Source organism: Stegastes partitus, unplaced genomic scaffold (genome assembly GCF_000690725.1).
Source record: "Stegastes partitus isolate 25-593 unplaced genomic scaffold, Stegastes_partitus-1.0.2 Scaffold11, whole genome shotgun sequence".
Classification (NCBI taxonomy): Eukaryota; Metazoa; Chordata; class Actinopteri; family Pomacentridae; genus Stegastes; species Stegastes partitus.
Window position 1 is genome coordinate 1077469 of NW_007577742.1, and position 21668 is coordinate 1099136.

The 21668-nt window shown below is 41.1% G+C and overlaps 1 protein-coding gene across 4 annotated transcripts in view; it reads left to right on the top strand.

The window, feature by feature from the left end:
* The window catches only part of npnta (nephronectin a), a 50143-nt gene that overhangs the window by 19419 nt on the left and 9056 nt on the right, over positions 1-21668 (top strand). For 2 of the 4 annotated variants that reach the window (XM_008287198.1, XM_008287204.1), the window contains 6 exons: positions 6078-6173; positions 10901-11020; positions 12327-12446; positions 15599-15733; positions 17492-17614; positions 18863-19285. In XM_008287198.1, the coding sequence (XP_008285420.1) occupies positions 6078-6173; positions 10901-11020; positions 12327-12446; positions 15599-15733; positions 17492-17614; positions 18863-19285 (1017 nt within the window). The remainder of the gene's footprint in view (positions 1-6077; positions 6174-10900; positions 11021-12326; positions 12447-15598; positions 15734-17491; positions 17615-18862; positions 19286-21668) is intronic. The other 2 variants (XM_008287211.1, XM_008287215.1) reach the window with 1 other exon arrangement.

The following is a 21668-nucleotide window of genomic DNA, read 5'->3' on the forward strand; positions in this document are numbered from 1 at the left end:
CGCCTAAATGAAAAAACAAATCACAAAGAAAAAGGAAAAGTCAGAACATATTAAATAAATGGTCCCCGCCCAGCACACATCCCTGCTGACTTGCATATTATTCACAAGCAAATTAAGTGAAGAAGAACCCCTGCTATGAGCAACAGCTGGGTAATCATTGTTTATTGTGGCCAAATCTCCACCACACAACATATTAAAGCTGCCACCAGAGCGGAAGCTGGTTTGCCGTCAGCCGACAGCAGCGAGATGCTTTAATCACAGGGGGAGGAGGTGGAGCGAGAGCGCTGATTCAGCTCGAATGGAAATGAGTGCTGAGGCCACGTTGAATGATCTCGGGAGTGCATCATCTCCTGTGAAGATAACATCACAATTACTGACCTGAGATAACTTGGCCCGGCTGAGTACAACACGTGCTATTGAAAGCGTTTTTTTGTCTGTCTGTCTGTGTGTGTTTGTGTGTGTGTGTGTGTGTGTGTGTGGAAGGGGGGGCTGCATCGACAGTTTGAACATGTTGAAAAGTGTTAAAGCCTCCCAGTTAGCTATAAGTTGACGTGCATCCAAGCGGCTTGAAAATACTTGTGGAATTCACGCCCTAAGACAGGAATAGGATAGTGTGTAATTAAAAACAAGGGGGGAGGGGGGTGTTGAAATCCTTTCCGGAATGTTCCAAATGACTCATCGTGCATTTGGAGGCTATAGGTGGCTCCTGTCTGCCCGTCCAGACGGCTCTACTTTGTCTTAATCTGCAACAAAGGGGAGAGGAAAAAGGATCCGCATCCCATATCCAACTACAATAGACTTTGCTGCCAACCATTCAGACAGACTTATCTGACAAATGTGATTCCAAGACCTTTCAAGATGAAACTGTACTTTCAAGCGTCTGCCGAGCTCCCATTTGTCCAATATAAGCTCTTGCCGTTTTACTGAGCTTTACCATTTTACTCTGCTTCGAGTTGACCTTTCAGCCTGTATAGGTGTTGATAACCTTGGATCCTTTTTTTTTTGACTCCCCCCATGCTATGGAAACCAATTTAATTATTCAGAGACCAGAGATTAGATTTTCTCATTTAAATGCAGCCTCTGTTAAACATTGATTTGAGGTTTACTATTGATGTGCCAGGTGGGCAATGTTTCGAAGCATTCTAATATCCTGTCCCTCTGGAGTGCTCCATTTATCTTAAGGAGACAACTGGAGGAGGGAAATAAGTTGCCCAGAGCTGCTTCTCTGACCTCAGTGCTGCTAAAGGTCAAGTAGTCACCCTGATGGCTTTTAAATTATTGTAGAATCTGTAAGTTTGTTTTGTGGACAACAATTTCCCTTGGGAAGCTGCATAATACGTGCATTTGTAACCAGTGGTGGAACTGGGAAAAGAGACTTATGGACTTGTTTTTAAAAGTACTTATATTTTGTGTTACTTCAGACTTCTCTGGAGGCAAACACTGTACTTTTTATTCCATTATCTGTCAGCTTTAGTTCTGGGTAACTTTTAAAATATCAAATTATACTTCAAAATCACAAACTGGAAGGCATTTATAACGATTAAACCTTTTGTTAAGCCTTTTGTCACCTTCAACATTTGTTGCTTTTTTTTTTTGCAGACAGCCAAACAGTAAATGCCCTTGAATTTTATTCAAATAACTGTAGATAGAATTATGCAGTATTTGGCAAAAAACACACACAATTAGAGCAGGATCACTCCTTTGCAAATCATCCAATTTGTAGAACAATTTCTTCTCGACCATCTCTGACTTTGAAACTCCAGAAAGTCTTTTCCTTTTGGACTAGACTATGTAGCAGCATTTTTTTTTGTGGTGCAAGTCCATCAAAAATGACTTTTGCTAGTTATTTCAGAATAAAAAGTACTCTGTTTTGTTTTGTATCGTTGTAACATGCAACTACAGGTGGTAAATATGCAAAATACCACTAGTTAACTCCAGCATCATCATTTTTTTTCATGTTAATTTGTACACAACAACTTTTCGTGGTGGCTTCAATGTTGGTTCACATTATCAAAGACTATTTGATCTGCCTGTCCAGAATTGCAGATTCTGAATCAATGGCAAGATTAGAAATAACAGTGAAAACCAGGCTTTTATCTTTAACAATTCCTCAGATGTTGTCATCCAAACAAAATGTGTTATAAGTTTCAAGCAAATCAGAGATGGTTGAGCAGAAGGCCACTGATGATTTGAGATGGAAGAATCCATCATTAAAGTATTATAATGTAGAATTAGTACAAGTGTACAGGTTTACAAAGCGATATCTTACATGCATACACAAATGGACACATGTTCACATGTAATAAAGGTTCAGTCTGTGATTCTGGAGAAACATTAGCGATATTTAGCTTCTTGACATATTTAGATGTGATTTTTCATCCCTCTCAATGCAATAGAGTATATAGCACAGATTCACAACATATGTCATCTCACAGCGCTTAACATATTAAGATATACGAGGTGTGTTAGAAAAGTTCCAGGACTGGTGTCACAAAAGATATATTTCAAACTACAAACTATGAGTTTTCCCCTTCAGACGATCAACCAGCACGTCTACAAAGAGATCCTGTTTGCTTCATTCAGTGCACGAGCAGAGGCGAGAGTTGTGGCAGGACAAGTCGTGGCTGCTTCACCATGACAACGCGCCTGCTCACAATGTCCTGAGCATCCCACAGTTCCTGGTTGAGAAGAACATCGCCATGCTGGAGCAACCTCCCTACTCACCCCACCTGGCTCCGTGGGATTTTTCCCTCTTCCCCAAACTCAAGGTGGTCATCAAGGGGACCCGTTTTGAAGACGTGGACGACATCAAGATGGCTGTGACGATGGAGCTGCGGAGGATCCCGGTAGAACCCTTCCAGCAGTGCATGGCGGCGTGGCAGAGAAGGCTGGGAAAGTGTGTTAGACTCCAGGGAGATTACTTTGAAGGGGAAAACTTGCTTGGATTTGAAATATATCTTTTGTGACACCAGTCCTTCAACTTTTCTGGCACACCTCATAGACCTTACTAATTTTGAGACCCTAACAATCCAAAGTTGGCTTAGAATTCCCTTTAACAAGCAGTTGTCAGTGGTGGGAAGTAACCAAACCCCCCCTCTGTGCATGAGCACTAACATGCACAGAGGGGGGTTTGCAGTGGTATTGTGCAGATTTTGAGCCATTTTGTTGGTTTCCCGTTTTAGACAACTGACTGAAAACACCGGATTTTGTTTTTCAGCGTGCAGACAGCTACTGTGAGGACATAGTTCCTGAATTTGACAAATAGTGTATTGGATTAGTCTCACCGACTCTACCTTTAAGTGGGAGGTGTGGATAGCTGTGTCGCCCCGGAGGCACTCTGATTAACAGGAGTGTTAAACACCTCAGGAACACTGCTTGTGTGGGGCAACAACAAACCACAGAGGAAACACGGCTGTTTACACTAAACACAAGCACAGCAGACACCGTATTGATTTCTCTTGGAATCAAAGCCATATTTTCCTCTGTCAAACTTTTATTAGCTGGTACTGTTATGAAAGATTTACTTCACATTTCAAGGTCTACATGGTTATGTTTAGTGCCAGATCTTTTCACCTGCCAAATAATTTATCTTTAGTGGTTCTTTCACTTTGATTTTCATTTCTACTCGCAAAAAAAAAAAATCTTATGGCCTGAGTGGATTGTAATTTGAATGGATCTGATTATTTTCATTATTAAATTAACAGGCACTCATCTTTCCGGAATAATAGGTACTACTTGCAGTGTCCCCGTGATTGTGAGAAAGTGCATCACCCTTGGTGCTGATGAGAATTGTTTCTGTCATGAAGCATGGTGACGATAGATGAATGTGCTCTTGCAGCGCAAATAAACTCATTATAGGGATAATCTGTTTAACAGTTTGGCAGCAGACTCCCCCTGCTGATCCAATCATTTTAATAAGATGATTATTCTGTGCAGGTGGATTTAATTAGGTGTAGTTGACCTGCTGTTAAGACACTATTAAAAGATTCTGCTGAAGGAGTGACGTCTCAGACATCAGAAGCGTTACAGCTGCAGCGTCTCCAGATGCTGCTTTCTACTTTTTTTTTTTTTCTCCCTGTCTGTCAGCCAGACGAAAGTGAAACCCCTTCACATATGACAGTCTGGCACTCGGCTTGAAGTATGTATACAATTTTTTTTCCCATATCTGCTTTTAAAATATTAGCTAATACCTGGATCTTGCACAGCTTTATCTTGGAAAAAGCCACAGAAAATTTGGTGATTGCTTCACACACATGATTTTAATTCAGCGTAGGTGTCGACAGATACTTCAGGGTTTGTTGGTTTAGAATCTGATCCCTCTCTGTCACTGTTTGTCTTCCTGGCTGTCGACTGTTAACAGTAAAAGTATTGCGTGCACGTCGACAGACTGTGTATTTTCTCTCAGCTATCATCCAATTACTGCAAATTTGTTTTATCTGTGCTCTCTTTTAAAACAAGGTAATTAAAAGGGGCATGAAGTCATATTTGACCTGATTAACCTCTATGAGCGAAAAGTAGGAACAGAAATAAAATTGATGGAGTGAATCTCCTCTTAACCTTCTCTGGTAATGATTCAATATTAAAGTTACATATTCACCGTGAGGATGAATGAGCAAGACACTTGCTATTCAGGCTGAACACGTGTCTGATACGAGGTGATACGGTGTATTACAATATAAAACACAATGGCAGCGGCAGCACTGCTTTAATATTGCCTCATAACAGATGCCTGCTTGCGGGACTGCCAGTAAAAATGCACCGAGAATGGCTGGAAGGTGTCACATGGACGCAGACCAGAGAGTCAGCCTTGAAGTCTCAGCACCTGGCTAAGTGTTCATTGATCAGATCAAGCTCCTTCATCTGCTTTCAGGCTATTTTGTGTTATCATAGAAGAGAGGGTTTTTTTCTTCTTCTTTTTTTTTTTACCAACATTTATTGAATGCCATGTCCAGATCCCATCAAATAAACATCTACTGGCACACATTTAATTTTTATCCATAAGATATACAAGCATATGCATGTGAATGTGAACTCAGATCCACTTTCAGGATATTTGAATTGAGTTTAACTATGCCTATTTCGGAATTTTTCACTATTTAAAAAAAAAAAACAGTTGAAGGGATTTGTCCTCAGGTTTTCTTGTAGTTTTTAGAAGATTTTTTTAGTTTACTACCATTTACTGTTTACATCTTACGCCAAGTAATTCTCTCACTGAACCTTTGTTTTTTAGCCTCCTCTGCCTCCTATTCCACTGCCCCTCCACAGTTCCTCTCTGCAGATAACACCTTTGACAAGTGTTTCTGTCCTGGGAAGAGTTGGCAAGGCAACAGTAGGCTAGCGTAACTTCTCAGGTTAAATTATCGTACCCTTCAATAGGGAGATGCTCGAGTGATTTAAAGCATGCAAAACAGGCCGAGGTAGCTGTATCATCTTCCTGTCACCTAACAATAGGTGTTGTTAGCTCGCCTGCCGGGGGAAAGGCTGCTTGACTTATAGACGGGCAGACAGTTGAAGGGAGGGGCTGACATTCCAGGGGCTGAAGCGTTTGTAGTCAGGCAATGATTTGCCCCTTTAAACGGTAACTCCTGTCTACCTTTGAAACGCCAGGCATAAATTGAGAAGGGATCTTCTGAATCTGTGAGATACTGTAATTCTCTGAGATCCTATTTCACCCTCATGACAAAACAGGAATGCAGAAGAGAGAGGAGAGAGGGCAGGAGGGGAAGGGACGCAAAAAAAAAAAAAAAAAGAAAGAAAAGAAAAACACTTTCGCTGATTCTCCCATGTGGCCTTAAAGTTTTTTTTTTTTCAGCTACTCAGCTCATGCCCAATTCCCACAAGTGTAATCCTCTTTGCTGCATAATGTTCCTCTTTACTTTCCAGGAATGTGGTGTGGTCAGAGGTGTTCTAATCCACTGGTTGGTGCTTTTCTTTCTCACTACATCTCTCTCTCTCTCTCTCTCTCTTCTCTCTCTTCTCCTTACTTATTCTCCACCCTTCACTATTTTATGTCAATCAAACCCTCCATGCCCCTCTCCCCCCCCATCCCCCTCTAACCCACTTTCTTTTGTCGAAAGAAGAGGCGCTGGACTATTTAACCCCACCAGTGTGGGCCGGTCGCCTTCCTATCTTTCTTCCCGTGGACCATCAGCCAGCGAGAGTAGTGACGGAGGGTGAGATTTGTCGATCGACCTCCCCTCGGCAGCTTCCCTTCTTCCCCCCTTGGCAACATGCATGGTGCTGCACTGTGTGGCCTGAGGAGGGGTGAATGTCACTCTCAACAACCTTTTTACCGCTTTCCGTCTTTCCTGGCAGAAGAGGCACCACCCAAGAGCAGGTTTTCAGTAGCATGAATGCCCAGCATGTCCCGTTTTTTTTTCTTTTTTTTTTTACCACTCTACATCAGCCTCCCTTTCTTTCGCTCTCTCACCCTAAAAAGCAGATTCTCAGCACCGAAGAGCCATCGTGATTTTCTCCTTATTGCCCTGTCCCCTTCCTTTTTATCTCATTTTCCTCTCTAGTCTTTTTTGAGCACCTGGAACAAGGAGCTCCTCCTTCTTTTCAAAACCATCATCGACATGGACGCTGCAGTCCGCCGACGCTGCTAGAACAAGGCCCGGAGTTCTAACCAGTGTTATCTTCTTTATAGAAAAGCATATCCCCAAGAAAGGGCCTGCTGCTAATCTCTCTGTCAGTGATAGAGGCGTGTCGGGAATGTAGCATAGCATACCTCAGTGGAGCTGACCCAGTAAACCACTCCACTTTGCATCACTTCAGATGTGTCTTAGTTGTTCATTTACCGTACAGTGAACTCCCCAGAGGGGCTTTCCACCTCTGCTATCACATAAGTTTCTGCAGTCCCGAGGCCATGTCGAACTGTCACTTGGTGGTCATATCTGTCCGTTATCTCTCAGTTTTCCATCCTTCTGTGTCCGCTGCGTCTCGTCTGTCCTCTCTCTCCACCCCGTTTTTTCTTCGTAGATGAGAGCCTGGCTGTGTCTTGTGTCTGGCTTGTGCTGATGCTCACGGAGCTTCCCCTGTCTGAGAATGTGACCATTTCAATAATCCCTCATTTACATTTTTAAGCTGTTTTTCAGCACGACGGGCAAGCAGAGACCTGTTTCTCTGCCACGCTGACGATGGACAGTGTTGCTATGGTTTTCTGTAATCGCAGTAATGAGAATGCCAGTTGTTTACTGCGAAAAACCAAGGAGGAAAACAGGACCGACAAGGCTAATTAAAAAAAAAGTGACGAGTCAAGATGAGCATGTGCATATGTGTGTGCAATTGTGTGTGTGTGTGTGTGTGTGTGTGTGTGTGTGTGTGTGTGCAGGTGTGAATGTTGTGGACAGTTGCAGGGTTTTGGCTGCAACTGTGAAAATGAACAGGGCGCGACAGGACGAATAATTTTGACTTACTTTGGTTTAATAAGGAATTTAGAGTCACTTCAGTCTAGAAATAGTGTCATTTTTAATAGGTTTTCAAAAAGACTAAGAAGTGGCCCAACAAGCAGTAGCACAAACACAGTCTAAATTGAATTGCAACAAGACTTATGTGAGTGAATTGCAATATTAATATTCATATTGGCATCTATGTGCAGCTTACTGCCTGCTTAAAGAACCTCTTTTTGTTTTAGGAGAAACGGCATTGGGTTGCCTTGAACATGAGTTCCTGTTTGCTCTTAAAAAAGTTTCAGCAATATTTCTATTCCATATTAATTCTGTGTATTTTATACCTTCTGATTAATTTAGATCATAATTTCAAACCTTAAAGCAAATAATATTTAGCTTTCCTAACACATGTAGACATTGTAATAAAATAAAAACTTTTTTTTTGTTGTAAAACAGTCAAATATCTCGCTATCCTTGCTAGTCAGTGAAAGTAGTGCTATAAATGTTTTATACAGTTCCCCAATGTAACAACTGCATTCACAAACTGACCACCACACACCGCAAAGAGTTTACATGGAAGTTGACTTGAAGTCTGGAAGGTTAAACATGCAGGCAGTTGGTCCAGATTCCTGTCACATCCACTGATCACTCAGCCAACTTGGGTTTAGCAGATCAGAAGATCCATTAATAGAAGATGAGGTCTGTGGATGTACAAACTGAACATCTGCTCCATCATTCATCCAAATTAATCTATGGTATCTGTTAAATGGAGGCGGTATGCGGCTCGCAGAGAATGTGCCCTGCGTATGTCCATAGAGCTAAACGTGGCACCATTTAAAGTGCGGTAGGCCAAGATGACCCATCATGTGCTGTACAGTGAGCTGAAGTCTATTTGTGATGGTTCTACTGTATCACAGAAACACACAGTCATATTCATAGTTTAGGTTATTTATATTTCTTTGGAGTCATCCCAGTGTGATGCATTCCTGCGTGGTTTCAAGTTGGATTTTTCCCTTCTGTGTCTGGTTCTCCCAACAGACCCTACATTCAGGTGAAAGAGCGGGAGTTTTGGATAATATATAGAAAAAAATATGTGATTCCTGCCAAGTTGGATATTTCCTCATAGCCATATGCATTGTCTCAATCAGCATTCATAAGTCTTTAAGCCCTGTGCACATACTTGCTATGGACTGCTTATTATTATGGACAAGACAGGGCAAATAGTCTGTATGAGTAATGTTGAAATGAAAACAGTGACCTGAAATTCTTTCAGCCTTTCATAACCTTGTTTAATTTTAAAAAATAAAATAAAAAATAAAATATCAAGCATCCAGTAAAATTAAGCTGAATGAACTTTATTGTTAAAGGAAATACATCCAACTAAAACAATTGTCCTGCAAATTATACAACATTTTTTCTAAGTGAAATTTCCTAGTTATTCAAGTTTAGACGAACAAGTGATAATTTTCACGAGTAAATATGATGTCTTACACTTTGAGACACTTATTGCACTGCCATGACATTAACCCAACACCACAGTTGCATATAGAAAGCCAGAATATCCAACGAAAGAAGAACTACTTTTACTTAACCTAAATTTAAATAAAACCAAGTAAAAATAAGAATTTAATCTAAGCAGTTCAGTATGAACATGTTTTACCATCCAGCCCCTCTTCAATTCACTGATGTTCTGCAGGAACAGTGACACTATTTTCTTTATGAGAAAGCTTCATCTTAAAAATTGCTTTAGGAGAGAGAGAAAAAAAGTGGTTTAAAGCAAACTGAAATGAAAAGCATTTCTCTCTGCCTCAGAACTGCATAACTGCATTCGACTCTATAAAAGCCTTTTTCTTTAAGTATGAGTGCAGGAAGAATCAGAAACAGCTCATATAAATGATTGAGTGCCCTCAGATTGTCCAAATACACAAAAGCAAATGTGAATGACAGTGATGGGAGTAAGTTCATTGCTTCCCACTGCCGCTATGAAAGCAACGAGATAACCCAAGAGATGTTTCATGCAGTAGACATTTGACCTAACGCAAAAAGCAGCGGTCTAACGAAGTACTGTCGGTGGCTCTAATTCTCCAGTCTGCAGGCATTAAGAAATTGTGGAAGAAGAGGCTGCAATGCTTCTGTGTGTTTCATGTATTAGATTTTAGGAGGAATCGCTTCTCAAAGATTTGACACTTTCATGTGCCACTAATTTTTTTAATGCTTTCAGTTGAGCAGAAGCCCTGAGTGGACAAGCTTCCCCCTCACTTCAGCACAAAATCTTTTTTTGAAATACACAAATTGAAAAAAAAAAAGCATAAAAACAGATAGATGGAAATGCACTTAATGATACTTCTGCTCCATTCAGGTGTGCCAGTGAGCCGGCGTGCTTAACATCACAGCCCAGAAACTGAAAATGGAATGCAGGCGTTATTTAATTTATGGGTTAATTCTTTGCCTCGCATGCAGTTACCTGTCAAAATATCTGTCATGAAAAAAGGGCTTAGAGAGATAAATTTCACCACAGTTTGAATGTCATGTTACTGCTATACAGTGAGGAATAAACACATTCATTTTATTCATTTAACCCAGCAAACTATAAGCTTTTATCTTTGAAGGACGCTCGTTTCGACACATCCCTGATTCTAAAACACTCGAATGGAAAGCAGATGTTTTTGTTTTTATTAGTTACGCCTTTGCTTTTCATGTGAAAATGTATGTAAATGTATTTATTTAAATTTGCCACTATAAACTTTTCGCATAGATGGCACTTGTCATAGCAGTAAGTGCAGAGGTTTAGCTAATGACATTAATCACGGCTCTGGCTGTCAGTAAGTAATCCCAGTGAGGCAGCAGACACAACACCAGGGCTCTGCTGCTAAAACACATAATGGAATTCTGGCATTAATAATGTTATTAGTTCCACCAGTGTTTGACTAGTCAAAATCTCTGTTCTAAGCAAAGTATAATGTGAATTTGCATAAGCATTTGACAGGTGTTGAGCTCAGGGCATATTCTTTTTCTCCCAGGAGCCCCTTCCTGCTCTGAACTCAGACAGCATCACTTTATAATAAGATTTTTATGGGCTGTTGTGGGTGAGATCTCCCCACTTTTATGTCTGCATAAAAACACTGGAATTATACATAACTGTCAACGGGAGCTGGATGGCGAAGCTGCAGCCTCGTGAAGTCAAGATGAGTCAGAGGGTATAATAGCATCTTTTATCACGTGCAGGTGGTAGTAAGCCTGACAGTTGACACCCTCTTCCTGGTAAATCATCAAAGAGGGCAGTTCTGGGCCTGTCAGAGCATGGCGACAACCCCCCCACCCCCCTTCCAAAACACACACATCAACACACACGTAGACAGGTAGACACCTCAAACTTGCACGTAAATGGATGGGTGAGGTTTGACGTGATTGACCTCTCCACCTTTGCCCTCTGACTAATTTCAGCTCTGCATAGGAGGGCCTCTCCGTCTCTCCTCCAGTCCACTTATGTCGTCCCTCTCTGTCTGCAGACCTGAACGAGTGTGGGCTGAAGCCGCGGCCCTGTAAACACAGGTGCATGAACACGTACGGGAGTTACAAGTGCTACTGCCTAAACGGCTACATGCTGATGCCTGACGGGACCTGTGGAAGTGAGTCTGTTTCTCATGCACACATCTACATCCATGTGATTGAACACACTGTAGTCTGAAATGTGGATATTTTAATTCCCTTTGTGTTTTCTCCCTCATCCCTCTCCTGCTGTGGAGCCTGTATGTGCTCCTATGAAGCACTCTTCACCTCACTACAAAGATGCATTCATCTGAGTTCCAACACAAGGCAACGCTGATGACATATGCTCTCTATTATGAAATACATTTTCCCACTCATGTGAATACCTTTGACAGCAGCCTCACAATCCTTTGATAGACTGTTTTGATTAAAGCCCCACGTTGATCTGCTTCATTACAGCAGCTCTACAGTGTGAAGAACCCCTGCGAAGAACCCTGCGAGGCCTTAAAATGAAAAATATGAAAGAAACACAATCTGTAGACCCTCCAGTGAATGTGCACTTCTTATTGGCTGCCCTGAGGTGTTCCACAGAATGCAAGCTGATGCCCGTACATGTCTCCCTGTAAATTTTGTTCCCCACCTGATAACTATTTTCTCCACACGTTTCCACTTGACTCCTGGTACCCAATTTTAATTAGTTCTTTTATATCAGAAGAAAATTCATTCGGCGCCTTTTAAAGTCTGAATTGCTCACCACTTGAGGCAATCTAAAATTATTCTCGGAGTTGTTGTGTAATGATAGAATGATAGCGTTAAACACCTTGCTGCTCCTCTTTTCTCCCCTGCTACAGCTATGATCAATAGATCACTGTAGCATTTAATCAGCCGGGCCTGCCTCAGTCATCAAACTGTACTCCAGGGTGCCTGCTGTAGCTGTAGTAGCAGCAGCAGCGTGAGCCTCACTTTTAATTTCCTTTTTAGGGTCCAAAGTTATCAAGAGAGGCTGAACAAAATCTGTTCTATTATATTATTATTTTGGAGGGGCCTTGATCTGCTCAGCACGGCTCCACAACAGTGGCGCTGCACACTGGTGCCTCGATACGGTGGAGATGGATTATCAGTCTTTGGGTGTAAGAAAGGATAAAAGTGGGCAAGAGAAGATTGCTTGAGCTAAGGTGTGAGCACATAGCAACTGCACAGCAGAGGAATCTAATAATGGGAGAGTGTGTGCTGTTCTGTTGTCTGCACCCCAGGGTCAAGCTGGCTAATATCAGAAAAGGCAGGCGAGTGGCCTGGCTCTTACAAATTGGCTGGAGGGTACGGATTGTGCGTGTGGATGTGAGGAGAGAAAGTGTGGGTGAGAGCAGCATTAACTGTTCCCCCTTTGTAGTCCCTTGTGGCACCAGCACGTGTTAATATGTGCTGTGTTTCTTCTGCATCCATCAGACGCTCGCACTTGTGGCATGGCCAACTGCCAGTATGGCTGTGAGGTGCTGAAAGGAGAGGTCCGATGTCAGTGTCCATCGCCCGGGCTGCAGCTGGCTCCAGATGGAAGAACCTGCGTGGGTATGTCCCAGTCTTAATATATCTCCACAGGCCTGAAAACCAAGCCGTATGTTGCCGCTCTCGTCCACGAGCGACTCCTGTGAAAGCATCACAAGCAAGATTTTTCAAATGTGTCTTTCTCACCCTTCAAATTTGCTAAGTGACAATCGGATGCAACTGTCTTGGCAAAGGCAGGAAAAACCTTGGCAGCAAAAATGGAAATTGGGAACTCGAACAAATCCTCCGTTGCAAGCCAAGCATCCAAGTTGAATTCATCCAAAATATTTACCAATACATCTTTTTTATTTGCTTTCATCAAAGACCCCAACAATTCATCAGTGGTTTTCAACTAAATGGGGAGTTTATTACAGACCTCCTTCAGCTTCTACAGCAGAAATGCGATCGGGGGGAAGCCCACCCCTCCACCGTCCTCCTGTCCTGCTTTCATTACCAGTTTTATGTGGCACTGCTCCTCCAATGGGGAACTTAACATATGAAGGAGCGGCAGCTGAGGCAGTTAACCTGTGTAAGGTTTTAAACACAGGCTGTTCCCGTCCGGCCTGTTCCTGTTCCGCTGCCTTATCGTCCCACTTAAGTGCTGGGTGGCTAATGGAGGGCGGATTTCTAAAACAGGATGGACATCAATCATGAAGAATGATGGAGGAGTGGACAAAAGGTTGCCTGCCACAGGTGTTACAACAGTTTAATGGAATGTTTCCAGACGCCTCTTGATGCAGATGTCTTATGGAGATTTTTATGGAGGCCTAATAATCACATCTATGGAGGTGATTCCTTTGAGTAGCCAGAGCTTGGGTTTGGCACAAATGATGCAGCACTGTTTTTACCTAATGACGCTGTGAAATGTGCCTTGTTGTGGCTTTATAAGTAGGCTGAGCCTAAATTTTCCAACTTGACAGTAAATATCTTTTGCTAAATGTAAAGAATAAGACATTTGAAGTGTTTAAAGCTGTTTTTGAAATGTGAATATATAGTCAGATCGTATTTCCAGCCAGCAAATGTTTGTTCCATCCCCCTTTCACTTCTACTGAACCCCACAGGGTGAATAAATTTAAAACTGTTTTGCTCCGATGGACTCACAGGTCAGAGTTTCTCTTTGTTCAACTCTGACTTGGAGGATGTCCTCAGTCTGCCAATAAAAATACAGACTGGCTGTTTTATCACTCTGTTTAGTACATTAACACACTGCCAATACAAACTATAAGTTTGCGCTCATGCACTGTTTACAGAGTGTAAAAGCTGTGATCAATATTTACGTGAAATCCACTTTAGAGAGCTGACGTCACATATTTTTTATGCCTGAGTGTAAAGAAGGATTCAGTTGAACAAAACGTATTGTGACCATATCTTAATAATTAAGCGTTATGAGCTGCTATTAAGTGATAATATGTTTAATCATGTGTGCTCAGAAGAGGGACAGTCAATGAAGAACAAGGATTAACCCACATTTTTCCCCAAAGTTAAATGCTCTTTTAAAAAAATAGCATTGTGTAATATTAATTAGGTGATTTGCTGTATAAATGTAAATATATTAGCTCCAGTGTTATTGAACATGTAAAACAATAATTAATAAATACTTTCATAATACACAGTTTAAGCAAACAATAAATTAATAGAAATTAAATAACATAAACTTGAAGGATATTCTGCTGTTGCTTGAAGAGGTATATTAGAAAATAATACAGTAAGGTGGCCCCAGACAGTGGTGGTGTTAAAAGAGTTTTCAGTAAGTCAGTATCAGCATTTGTCTGTATTTGTCATCTGCAATATTTTTTTTTATAATTTTCACCCCTAGACTTGTTGCTTGTTGTTGATGATGTGTCCTCACCTCACTTTTTTTGTTTTTGTTTAGAAATCTGATAATTACTTTTTATTCGTCAGTTTAAAATTGAAGTAAAAGTGAAAAATTGTTGCTTTTCAGTCCAAAGTTGTGAGCTGTGAGCAGTTCACTGACGTTTTCCCAAGTTTCAGTCTTTTTTTAAATAATAGCTATTTAAAGAAACCCTGCACGTGCTACGTTATTTGTTTACTAAAAGTGGATTAGGCCAGGAATCCCTTAACAGGGATGTCTTGTGATCCGTTCGAAAGGAGGTATTGACTTGTTTTTGCTGTGTGACAGAACTGCAACAAAACCCTCTGATTAAAGCCAAAGTGCACTGGTGTTTCTGTGCTGGAAAAGCTCGGGATTAGACAGCTTCATAATTTGCTGGCTCTCACTGAAATTGCTTAATGCATCAGACAAGTTGTCAAGTACTGTACGGCACAGTTTCAGATGTTTTATGTAACTGTGAATATGGGGTTAAAGCTGATGTCTGACAATTCGCCACTTTGGAAGAAAAACTCTGAGCTGGCATCAAATCCAGATGTACTGATAAAGGCAAACCCTTCTAAAGCAATGTTAGAGTTGGTGTAAAGACACAGTGGCTGTATTTATGCATGTGTATGTTATTTGAACCATAATAATCCGCTGCTGTCCTGACTGTAGCAGCGTAATGCAGCCACAGCCTCCAACTACTGGCCATTAAGGAGCTCCACTGAAGCAGTTTGGGATTAAGGCCCTTTGCTGATGAGAACCTCAGCAGTAGTTGTTGAGGGGATGAGGGAGCTCTGCCCACCGACTTCACTCCCTTGTTTTCCCAGCTGGTGCAGGTGTCTCACTATTTTTAAGGTCCTTTTAAACAGCAGTCCCTGCAGCACCACAGCGCCTCAGCTGCATTATGCCACAAATAAATTAATGATTTAAGGCAAATGCTTTGAGTCGCTCGGTGTCTAAATATTAATGCCCACATGCCTGCAAAGGTGATCAACAGAGACACTTAGAATAGGCTTTAAATAATGAAACAAGGTAGTGTGCATTGTATTGTGCTCACCGAACAGAATACATAATATGCTTTGTTCATAAATGAATACTAACCAGGGAAGGTGAAGAAGTCTTCCGGTATGAATAGCAATGTGTGTTTAGTTGTGGATTAAGTTGGCCTTTTTATTCTGTCTTTTTTTAAGGCATTGTTTTGTTTTGAATGCATTGTATACTGCATGCAAACAATGCTAATAGGCGGCTTCTTTCTGTGAAAGACTGGTGAATGCATCACTTTAATTAATTTGAATCTTGTCTTTTTTTGTGACAATCTGTATCTTTTTTTTCTCTCTTGCAGATGTGGATGAGTGTGCAGCAGGGATAGCGGTGTGTCCCAGGTTCAGGAAATGCATCAACACCTTTGGGAGCTACATCTGCAAGTGCCACGAAGGGTTCGACCTGCAATACATCAACGGGAAATACCAGTGCATAGGTAGTGACACAGTGTCTCTGCAGTGAGTCAGATAAAACTTACAAAGGTCAAAGATGTGCCGAAATGTTCTGACTTTTAGCCAAGTTATTTTTAGCGCTGTGGGCGGGGGTGAAGAAGCAAGGTGATAAGAAAACGAACATGCATAAATGACAGAAATTTACATGAACAGTTGCAGCAATCCCTTTGGAAATGTAATTTCTAAAAGTTATGTCACATGAGCAGAATCTCAGCGACACCATCCTTAAAAAAGGAATGTCAACTAGTTCTGGAAGCAACTAAGTACATTTAATCATTCATACATTACAGTACATTAAGTACTGTACTTAAGTTATATTAAGTTACTTTACTTGAGTATTTTCCCATAATGCTCCTCTGTAGTTCCAAACCACTGCATTTTAGAGACAAACATTCCATTTTATAGCATTCATTTGGCAGCTTTTTTATTTGTCATTTTGCAGATAAAGAGTTTACACACAAAGCATTTGACTAACTTACAATACACGATGCATGTAATAAGTGAAATTCAAACTCCTCTCCAATAAAATCATTTAGGTAATGATATGATACTCTGAAAGGTGCTATTCTGCAGGACTTTTAATACTTTAAGTACATTTTTATGATAGTGCATAATTTTAATGCTGTACTACTGCTATTTTTATTAGAGTAGTTAACCTATTTATAGATATTGCTACTTTTACTTTGGTAAAAGATCTCACTGGTGCCAGCCACCCCCTAACAAGTGGATCCTACTCTCAATGTATCAGCCACTGCTGATAGCCACAAAAGCAAAGTGAAATAGTAAAATAATGTATTTAAAAATGCAACAGGGGAGGTCATGTACCAGAAATATATCAAAATAGTCAAAAAACAAAGTTGTTTGAGGCTCATAAATCAGCATCACTGTACTAGAGTTAAATCAATACTCTATGAGAGGGTTTGGTCAATCACAACATGTCAATAAATGCTAAGAAACAAAATCTAATTAATTGGATCGCAAATATAATCAAATTTAAAACTGTAACAAACTAAGAAAATGAAGCAGACACTAAAAACACTTGAAGATATGTCAGGTTTAGTGAACTGGCACCAAACTGCTGCAAAACAAATTTAAGTTGGTTGTTTAATTTCCTCTTATTCAACTTTGCCTCAACAATTCACTTTAGTGATATACACTATATTTATTTTTTTATTTTTTTTATTTCTATTCTGTATGCGTTATTGATCATGCAAGTGGAAACTCTCTTTTCTCATATCTCGACTTGTTGTGAAGCTGGGGTCAGAACCCCCAATGATCAGTAGCCGAAAGCCTTAACCACTGAGTCACCACGACCCCAAAAATGTAATCTAATCTTATACTTGAATTAGTTGTCTATACAAATCTACATTATCTTAAATCAAAGTATACGTCACAGACACATTCATTTATCTAGTTTTACGCAAACCTTTAAACAGGTTGAACAGTTGTAACTTTGACTTTGAATTTGGTAGCAGTTTCCCCTAAAAGGCTTGAAGGACCGTGCAGCTCTCCATCACAGACAGAATTTCTGCAGAGCAACCTTGATAGTGATTTTGTGTCGGCATTCATGGAAAGATGGCTATTATTCACCTAAATGCTTTCACTAACAGCCAGACATGAACTTCGAGCTTTCCTTCAAGTGGATGTGAAGCAATTAGCCTTTGATATTCTACTGTTATGTCTGAAGCTTTTTACACTTGCACCCGGTAGCTGAATGTTGTTCTGTTTCCATTATCTTTCAGATGTGGATGAGTGCTCTTTAGGTCAGAGCCACTGCAGCAGCTTCGCCACCTGCTACAATACACCAGGCTCATACAAGTGCAAATGCAAAGATGGCTACAGGGGGATGGGCCACGACTGTAAACGTAAGAACCGAGAACAAAAAAAAAAAAAACCCGGCCCCCGATGTTCACTTTCGCAAAGAGGAACGGGGCCTCACATTTTTTGTTTTCTTTGCCCGTGTTTTTTAAGAAGGTAGGAAAGCAAGAAAGAGGGAGGAATAGCCTTGCAAGCAAAGAGCGGGGACTGAAATTCCCGTCTTTGTAAAGGCTGTCAGTCATTACTTAAATCACCCTGCTCTCTTATCGCATGCTCCCAGAGTGACTCCATTTTTGACGTCTGGCCATTTTAATCGGCCAAAAATAGGAGTCATCTTCAAATGTGAAATATTTCTTGTCCTGGTAGTTTGTCTCATTCTGCTTGCTGACACACAGCTCATTAGTCCGTGCGTCTGCACTTTTTACGGCAGCTCAGTGGATAAGAAGTCATCTATTCTCCACAGTTATTTAATCATCTGACACACAATGTAACACTCCACGGAGCAAAAGAGGAGGCCTCATGAAAGTACTTCACCCTGTCGCTTGCCCAAAGGCTGCGAGTTCTCTGGGGGTCGAGTTGCAATATCCTATTTGTGTATCGCGTATCAAAGTCGCCTGCAACCTGAGGAGGCAATAACTGAGTTCAAACCACTTACCTTTGTCCACTCTCATTCCTCACTCTGAAAACTCTTGCGAAGCCGCCGCATCACGCGAAAACCCCCAGTTTATGCCTCTGCTTCTGATGTGGAACAATGTGTGGAGAAACAAAAGACAAGGAGGTGCAGCTTTGATGACATCAGCAAGGGTGATCTCAGGGGCACGGCAGCCTGTTTGAGCGCAGAAATCATTCCACACACACACAGAGAGGCTTTAGCTTGATGCCGCAAGGCCTCTGGCTATGAGTACACAAAGAATTTGTAATCAGGATGACCACATGAATGGATAAACAGATGCTATTAGAAAGCAATATCGATTTCACAACAGTAGAAATCCTCTGAACTCAGTATGTGTAAGTGTTGAACCCATGAAGGTATCGCTCATTCTTTCCATAAACAGTCCCACTGTGTGAAAGGGTTCTTGTGGGATTCTAGTGCAATTGTGAGATTTGAGACACCCAATTTGTTTTAGGATGTTAACATTTAGTTAATAGTTAACATGAGTAGTCTCAACAGATGAAATAAAGCCCTCCTCTGCAAAAGTAAGACTAATCATCGCAGCTAGTCTGCAATTCTGTGCCTCATTAGCTCTTAAGTGCTCATATTTCTGTGCTCCATCTGCATTCTCTTATCATTTCAGCCATTCCTAAGGTGAATATTGACCCTCCGAGACCAGGCAAACTGCCTCCAAATCATCACAACTACATCCCAGACTTGGATCACAAGAGGACCACCACCGTCCGCCCGCCGGTGACTCAAAGGAGGATCTTCCCCGTTATTCCCAAATCGCCAACCACCACCACCACCACCACCACTACGAGAACCACCACCACTACCAAACCACCTCTGCCTCCAAAGAGGGTCACCCCACCTCCACGCAAGCCGGCGGTTCCCACCAGAAAGCCCTTTGTTCCCACGAGGAAGCCGTCAATGCCCACACGCAGACCGTACATCCCACCGAGGCCAGTAGCTCCCACCAGACCTCCCTTGCCTCAGCCACCGGTCACACCTGTAGACAACAGCATCCAGAAGGAGGTCACCAAACAGAGAGGGGATGTCCACAGTAAGAACAGTCTCTCTAATCCAATCTATTCTGTTCTGTTTTATTCATTAATTTTTTAGACTTCTGACTTGAAACCACTATTGCAAGTTTTTCGACGAAAGCAAACAAAAAAATCACTTCATAGCATTTTAAATACACAAACATTGTCATGATATTTGTCACATGTTCACAAACATGATTGAAGGTTTGAGCTACAGATGCAGATTTAGCTTTTCTTATCTGACTAAATTACACATAATAATAATAGCAGTAAACATTTGGAGGCAGCAACAACAGGCTGTGAGCTGAAAACGAACCTTTTCACCTCATAAAGTTGTTATCCAACATCAGCATTCATTTTCAGTAATTTTTCTTGTGATGGGGCAAATAGGTTCACTGTTCACTCGACTGTTTTGATGACCACAAAAGAAAAATATCAGGCTGTTAAGCTGGTAAATGCTCCTCTGTGTTCGCCATCTAGCTGCTGTCTTTGAGCGATTGATGTGCGGTGCAGGGCAGGTAGTGCACAGTGAGTGTTTACAGCCTTTTTCCCTGAAAACAGCTGCTGTGTCTGGAAACAGCACTGATTAGAGCAGTGAGACTGAACCAGAACAGTAAAACTGCAGGCTGTAGAACAAAAGGATTGAGCTAAAAGACTCCATAAAACTGAGGGACACTCCAGAGTCGAGTGATGATTCTCTGCGGCTCCATCACTACGCCCAGCACCTTTCAGATGACACCTATAGAAAAACACATTGCTTATATAAATACATTTATTAGAGTTGGTTTAACAGCTCAGAGGACTTATGGAACAAGAACTTGTTGCACTGATAGGTTCAAATATCTGTATTTTTTTTCATGTCTGATGGTCGGGTCAACCTAATATGTCACACCATTCATCTTCATCAGCTCTGAGAAAGCTCTCTGCAAACCAAATTGGAGCACATTTGCATATTTCTGCATCCAAATCCTGAAAGACTATGTTTATTTTGAAACATTCTAGGGAATGAGGAGTTACGTTTACCTGACAGATGATATAAATTATTAGAATTTATTTACACATTGATACGTGGATGTCAGTTCATAATGTGTGCAAAGTTTCCCTGCCAGAAACATGACGGTTTTAATGGCAAACACTTGGCAGGAAGTTTGCAAACAGTTTGCGATGCAGACAGGTGAGGACGCTTGAAATCAAAAGTCAGAATTAGTATTGGATTGGATGGGAACACTGTGCAAGTAGTTTTAGCAAGCACACTTGGCAGGGCGTCATTGTTACTGACTGTAATATTTAAGCCTCTCATATGTAAGAATTCAAGCTGATAGATATTTAAATCCATCAGTACCCACCCTGAGATTCCACTGTGATACAGATATCGTGAAAAAAATAATACCCATTTATAAAACACAACAAATTAGTCCCACTAATTGCAGTATTAAAAGTAAGAATATTTTCTTCTTAAGGCAATTATCTTTTTGGCTTCAGCAAACAAACACAAACTGGTGCTCAGCCAGACTGTTGTTTATCCAGATGTCACGCTGTGTTCTCTGCCAAGCATGAATCTTTGACACCAATTACATTCAAAATGCATCATCAGTGCTTGTTTTAGTTTGACGTTCTCAATCAAAACCACATAACGGGATTGACTTGAAAATAATGAGAGGTGGCGCCGTTTGTTTCTTTTTTTCTTCAACAAAGAGGGCAATCAGGCCAATCATGCGCTGCTTTCTTCTCCCAATGAGAAGTGCACGCACCTTTTCAAAACACTGAATTGTTTCCTAATGAGATAACCCCGGTGAAGTGTGACTTGTTAATGTCACAAACGTTTGGTTCAAGGTGAAAGTCGCTGTCTGCTTTTTTACGTGATGACACGGATTTGTTTCCTGGTAAACACTTTGTACTTCAGCATTTGCAGGATAAAGCTGGTGGCATTTAATATTTTGTGACCAGCAAATCCAATAAAAACACAAAAAGCAGCAACAAAATGACGCCGCTAACAGCTGTTACCTGTGTGTCAATAGCCGGACGTGCCATAAAGCTCTATTATTGTCCAAAAACGATTAGTAAACACATCAGCGAGCCACACAGTTGCACTGAGTGACAGTAAAATGTCATTCACCTCCACTGTTTGTGGTGGAAACAGAGTGGAATATTTCAAAACTTGGACACATAAAACCTCAGCAATCTGTTGGCTAGAAAACACGAGGGTTGAATGATAACACAAGTTATTTCTGGCCCGGTTGGACTGATACTTTTAATGTAAAAAAAAAAAAAAAAAAGAAAATGTAAATGAGGACTATTGTTTATACTCAACATTCTGGTGCTGTAAATCCTCACAAGCCACTTGCAACAGCTCCCAAAAAGTTCACTTTATAATTTTGAGTAAAGTTTGCTGAAATCTATAGT